Consider the following 6,799-nt stretch of genomic DNA (forward strand, 5'->3'; position numbering starts at 1 on the left):
GAAAATTATAAAATGATACAAGAAGGAAATTAAATGAATGGTCACTCATATACCCCGGCCTTAGTGACGAAGTAGTCCTCCAGAAGTTCTACTAGACTTCTCTATTTGATGAAAGCTCAGCCACGGGGCAAGATCAAAGCCAAGCACAAATTTCAGGCCACTTAGGGAAAGGAAGCCTGATCATTGACATTAACCTCCTAGTTCGGGTAGAAATGCTTGGGGGTGAGTGGTATTTCCCTCAGGGATGGACACAGGAGGGACAGAGTGTTGCGACCAAAGTAAGGAGATTTCTTGCATAATCATCAATCCTTTCCCCTTTCCAGGGCCCGAGAGCTTCTCGAGAGTGGTAGGTGTTCGCTTGTGTGCCATTGTGACCTCTGTGTTGTCGACGATCGTGATAGGAGCCAAGATGGAAACAGTCGCCGTGGATCCCGAGGTGTCACTTCGGGCAATCTTTGCGGTGGGTTTTCTCAAGGTATCTCTTCCCGACTTCCTCTTTCTTTTCGCAATCTCAATACCAAAAAAAGCGATCATGTTGGTGATGTTTTTCACTGTAAAAATGAGAGATACATCAGTTATCGAACTTGATGCTCGAAAAAATTGAAGGAACAGGATTTACAATTTTTTTTAAACCTCTTGCTATAATAGGGTTTGCTCTTCAGATTGATGTAGACACAACTAATACCACCGTCGGCAAACACAGTCTCAAAAAAAGGTAACCAAATATAATCAAATTGGATTTGTTTAATTTTTTGAAGGGTTCTCTTCTACGTTCCTGGGGTCTGGGTCAGTATCTGCGCCTATCAACCTCCACCAAAGGCCCTTCGAAAAAAACTTAGAGGGAATGAAGAAGAACCTATGTTTCTAATACTTTATAAAGGAAGGGGCGTCCACCATAAGAAACCTTATTTGCATCTTCAATCGGGAATAGGCCCCAAAATAGAACCTCCCGTTGTCTTATCCTTTGCATTTGATTGTTTAAAATCTCCTAAATAGATCTACCGAGACCTCCACTTTAAGATGTTTGCACATCTCAAAGCCGACAAGCGTACAGATTGCGTTCAGCACTAGTTGGGTGAATCAAACCCCCTAATAAAAGAGACTAATCCGGAGGAAACTTGTCAAGTGAAATCACAATCCCACCTTCACTTGTTCATGGTAGATCACCACGTAACCTCGAGAAGGCCAGTAGGCCCTTTCTTCTTACTTCAGGACTTTGGCTCCCATATTCAGAGGCCAAGAATAGTGGTCCAGTATGTCTTGCACGTTCTTTCATGACACAAAACTCTCAAACTCAAATACTAATTTGATGTCAAATTTAGCCAGATTCTCTAGAAACCTGGGTACATCAGGAGATTCAAAAAATTCGTGTATTATAGGGCGGTTAGTAGGATGGGTTGAAGTACCTTCTTAAGAGCTCTCGATATCGTCGATGTCCCCTTAGGGGACACTTGATTCGACTTGTTCATTGGGATCCTCTCTCAAACTTGTTTCTATTCTTGAGGCTTGTGGGCGGCGGTGTACCCCTCATGCCATGTTCAATTACTTACTTGGATTTACTTCGAAAGAAAGGAATATCCACACGTAACTCTAAGAAATATTACCAAAGTTGACAAGAAAGCCATGCAGAAATTGAATCACTACGAGAACAAAAAGTCAACCAAACATATGTGAGAAGAAAGGAGAAGACAAAAAGGAGACTAAGTCCCCTATTTATAGGAGGCTACAAACAAAAAGTCTGTTCATTGAATTTTCTTGAGATTTTGAAATTCAAAATTGACTCGTAATTCGTGCCCTGCTATAATTGACTTGACTCATCGACTCTGACGAATGTCCCGTCAACACCTATTTCCATAATGATGGGCATGATTATGTGCTAGTAGATCGTCTAAGAAGACCTTCCGAGCTAGGGGCCCAGTTGAGGGATCCGAGTGTGGCTCCTCAGATCCCATGCCTTCTCGAGATCTTTACACTATACAAGGACATATTCTTAAAATTCGGAAGGTCTCACGAGACATGCATGGGGATGACAAGGAATGATTGATGTGACTTCTGACATAAAAATAGGCTTTAATGGACCTATCCTGTTAATGTACAGGACCTATGGTTGACCTATAGCCACACTCTATTTTATAAAAGCAATTCAAAGTTTGAGGCTCCCTTTTCCTTGATTGTTATAAATAGTTTCATATGAACAAGAAATAGAGGTAACAGTAGAATTCCATCTGAAACTCCTCATTTATTGTTTACCACACTCCTAGCTAATTTAGGCATCAGAGGTAAAATGGGGAGAAAGCCCCGTTTCCTCTCTCTCATTTTGCAGGGATTTCGAGAGTTTGCCGACCTCACCTTCTCATGGAATTCCTTACTTGCACATATATAAAATAGGAAACTCAACAAGTAATATTTCCTTGAGAAATTTTCTTATGGTATATAATTTAACATTAAAAAATTTCCTTGACAAATGAGTCTGGAAACTAGAGGGGGAAAAGGAACATTTTTTTTAAATGAATGCTTGGAAGATTATGCAAATGTGAAAAAGAGTCTAGATAACCTCAAACATAAATTAAAGACATCAAGAAAAAGGAAGAAAAGGTTGCATAACTACAAATCTTTGAACAGAATTTAAATAAACCAAAGAGGTGAGTACAATGATTAGTTGAAAAAGGAAATCTTGAATCAGGGAAAAAAACGCATGAACAATGCACCAACAGTGAAAGAAAGGATATGTGATGAGTTTCCTCAAATTTATGGTGACACGTCTATGTAGTGATTAAGTACCCTTTGCTGCAGCTAAAGTCCCCCACAGCCAAACATCACCAAGTGATTCTCCTAAAGTTAACTAGCCCCCCGATTGCATGATTAGGAGATGGACCTCGAGTCAGAGTATCCTATTGATTTGGCTAATGTGACTTGCGCCGCCTGATACATTGCTGTGGCAGGTCTACGACTGACATCGCCAAACTACTCTTAGCCATGATGTCAGCCTATGGACCCGGTTTTCCATAATCCTTACTGTCCTCTACTAGTATAAATACCCTCCATTCTTTCTCACTGAGGAGGTAACCATTATTATTCCTAGCCTTCTTAGGTATCTCGGCTTCCTGCCTCTTTTACATACTTAGGCATTAGAGTTCCATCGGGGGATAGCCTCGCTTCATTTTCGTGCTATGTTACAGGTCTCGGCCCGAGTTGTTCATCAACGAATTGCACCTCATCTGCACAGGTATAGAAGATTAATCCGAAAGTGTCAGTTACTCATTTTGTTGGACCATTTTTCACTGAATCCCAAAATTTTTCCAGAAAAGGTACAAATTAGGGCCACTTTATTCGTCAAATCCTAGGTGGATTTCATACCTAAACTGATAAAATAAAGAGCCTACATACCAAAACTCTCGTGACCATACATAGAAAGTGAAAGATTAATTTAACCTGTTTTACCAACTTATTAAATATCAGATCTAGCCAAGTTATTATACAGATAGATACATGCACTCTCTCTTTGACTACTATATGTATCTCTAGAATGTTTTGTGTGAACTGAGCCATAAGAAATTCAACTTTTTAAGCATTTGATCTTTTGGATTTTGGTCATTTTTCTGCTGAATCTTTTTCTCACTTGGAATAGGGATTGAAGATGGTAAAAGGGAAAAGAAAAGATGATTCAAATAGAATTCCTGCCTTCTTCAAGGTTTTCATCCCGAATACCAGCACAGAGAGATTGGTAAGTTCTTCTTGTTGTTTCCCTGCAAGATTTTGTTCCTATTATATACTTTTTGGAGTATATATCTAAGATTTTATGAGGTTGGTTGAATATAATTCTGATTTCCTTCTTTATAAGGTGTTTGTGAAGAGGGAGGAAGAAAGGGGGTGGAAAGCAGTGTAAATTGAAAGACAGAAAATTTGGTTTTCATTCTATATAATAGAATGAAATGATAGATTTAGGCATGATCTGTAAGAGAAATGTAGGAACACAAACATTTTTTGGTATGTAATTTCTATATCTAATATTTCTACTAAAATTTGTATTAGTGAACATGTGATGCACGTGAAAACTTTGTGGGCAATCTAGATTAAATTCTGAATTTTGATGTATCACAACCATCAAGTAATGCAAATTGATTTTTTGGTCATGAATTTAATCTAGTAAATAATTATGAATAATGTACAAGTACAGATGACAAACGATAACCAAAGCATCAATAGAGTAACATTTTGCACAGAAGAAAAGGCATTATAACATTCTTGCCTAATAAACACTTACAGATCTACATTTTTCTGTAAAAGTAAGATTAGAAAAAAAGTGATCTTGTCATGAAACTTCGCTTCTTAGATAATTTTATCAATTAAAGCAGTCATGTTAGAAGCTTACATAACAAAGAAACCCTGGCCGTAAATTGGGCCTTACTACTTCAGGATTTTTTTGCAAATGATCAATCTGGTTGTTGTTTTTGTAAACATAAATTTATTTTCTCTTTTAGAATTTTTATTTATTTTACCTAAATAGTTTCGTTCTTGTATTTTTGGGAAGGTCTGATCGGGAAAGGAATCGGTATTGTAAATATTTTAACAAATATATAAGTTGATTTTTCGCTACCTACAAAAAAAAAAATGCTTGTTTTGCGCATGATGCCTAATTGCCTATTGGATATATCATATATATAATGTAGGTGCTTTGTAATGATTAATCATAAGAGCAAAATTGAGCCCAAAACCTCAAAAAATATGTAATGATTTGGCTTTCATTACTAAAATTGCATCCCTCCATTCCCTTGGCTTTAGATACTTTAATGTCATAAAAAATTTCTGATTTTATGTCTCTTGGCAGAAAATTCCTATTGCATTTACAAAGATGATGCAAGGAAGCCTACCTGACAAGGCATCCTTAAGGGATCGCTATGGAAATATATGGCCAGTGGAGCTGGCAAGAATTGAGAATGCAAGTTTTTTTCTTGAGGGCAGGGCAAAATTTGTTAAAGATAATTCTGTGGAACTTGGAGATTTCTTAGTTTTTCATTTTGATGGCAATTGTGTTTTTAATGTAAAACTTCTGGGGCATACTGCATGTGATAAGAAAGGAGTTGGAGGTCGTATGTTTAAAGTCAAGGAAGAGGAGGAAAATGAAAAAGAAGAAGATAAAAAGGGTGAAAATGAAAACTTGCAAAACAATTATAATACTGTTGATGAAACTGATCATAACGAAGAATACAATGCAGAGGAAGAGGAAGAAGAAGAAGAAGAAATGCGAGTCCAACAGAAAGCCAAGTCTAACCAAAGAGCTGCAAAACCAAAGGCTTCTTGCAAGGGTTTGAAAAAGATTAAGAAAAGCATCAATGGCATGTTCTTTTTAGTTTTTCTTTACTAGTTATTTGGTTTTTCATTAGATATTATTTACTAAAATCCTGGGCTTTTTTTTTAACTAATCGGATTAACAGGACCACCTGATCTAGTCAGCCACAAATCTGGAACTGAAGCTAGCAAATGCAATTTGTGGAAGGCAAAACGAATAGATGCTTATGGTTTTAATCTTTTCAAGTCAGGAAAAATTCCCCAGCCAAAAAATCCTTATTTTGTCACAAAAGTAAGGACAAAGAGGCAAGATGAATTGGTAAGTTAAATTTGTCTGCAGCTCTGAACATTTTTTTGTTTTTTGGTTCTCATATATACGCATTACAGATTTAAATATGTTCACATATATTTACTTGATATCCTTGATTTTCGACAGACTTGAGAATTTATTGCGCACAATTATATTTCAACTTCTAATAATCAAGTCCACCTTAACATACAAGAAATGTCTATGGCTACATATTTGGCTTTGAGGGGAAAAAAAAAAGTCATTTCTCTTGATTGATTAAGATCACCTGTGTTAGAATATTAGTTACTTGTAAAAACTTTACAGCATTGTTGGATGAATGCAGTATGTTCCAGTTGATGTTGTTAAAGACCACAATCTTGAATTCCCACCAGAGATTGTCCTCCATGATCCCAAGGAGAGGGAGTGGCGTGCGAGACTTCGCCGGTGGTCGGATGGTCGTGTATGGTACTGTGGTGGCTGGCGATCCCTCTGCAGACTGAACCTGGTTGGAGAAGAAGACATTTGCGTTTGTGAGTTTGTGAAAAGAGAGGGTGGAGGGCTTCGCATAAATGTGACATTTGTCCGCCCAGAAGATCTTGCATAAATTCATAAGAAATAGCTCCTGAAATGGTGGATCAAGATACTCGATCATCTTTATCTTGTTTATTTGCAGAATTCAGTTAAACTTGTTTGGTTTTCATTATGGTTAATTAACTGTGACCTTGTTGTTTGTTTATTGTGGATTTTTTGGTAACCTTGGATGCTTTATCCATTGTCAAGACTGCAAAGTTCAGGTTTTGGGCTTTGGATGGTAATTTGTTTTGTTCATCAACTTCGTCTGGTCTGGTTTTCTTTTGTGTTTTGAAAGATTATATGTGATTTTTCTTCATCCAAGGAACATGCTTTCCCTATTAGGGTATTTATTATCATTAATTTCATGCACTAATTATATGCATTTCCACACATAAAACTTAGTGTGGATCAACAAATATCTTAGGTAAAAGTATACAGTCCTCAGTAAATTTAAGTGAAGCAGCTCTCGTGAAGCATGCAGGGTTTTTCTTTTCCTATATATACACTCTTCTTGTTTTACTAACCATTCTGTTTCTCAATCAGTGGGTAGACTGGTGATTTAAACTTTAGACATATTTTGCTGCTTTTCATCTTTATCCATTTTTGTATTTGGATAGTTGCCATCAAAATTTATTTGCTTAATCATGT

General features: G+C 37.0%; 1 protein-coding gene across 1 annotated transcript; it reads left to right on the forward strand.

Annotated features, from left to right (window-relative positions):
* The first annotated feature begins 2,908 nt into the window (after positions 1-2,908).
* Positions 2,909-6,410, forward strand: LOC113695389 (B3 domain-containing protein At5g60130). Its single transcript, XM_072055911.1, has 5 exons — positions 2,909-3,226; positions 3,629-3,724; positions 4,829-5,336; positions 5,436-5,608; positions 5,922-6,410. Exons 2-5 carry the CDS (start codon positions 3,638-3,640, stop codon positions 6,180-6,182), a joined length of 1,029 nt encoding a protein of 342 aa, XP_071912012.1. The 5' UTR covers positions 2,909-3,226; positions 3,629-3,637; the 3' UTR covers positions 6,183-6,410.
* Positions 6,411-6,799: the final 389 nt, after the last annotated feature.

The sequence above is a fragment of the Coffea arabica genome, chromosome 6e, assembly GCF_036785885.1.
Source record: "Coffea arabica cultivar ET-39 chromosome 6e, Coffea Arabica ET-39 HiFi, whole genome shotgun sequence".
Classification (NCBI taxonomy): Eukaryota; Viridiplantae; Streptophyta; class Magnoliopsida; order Gentianales; family Rubiaceae; genus Coffea; species Coffea arabica.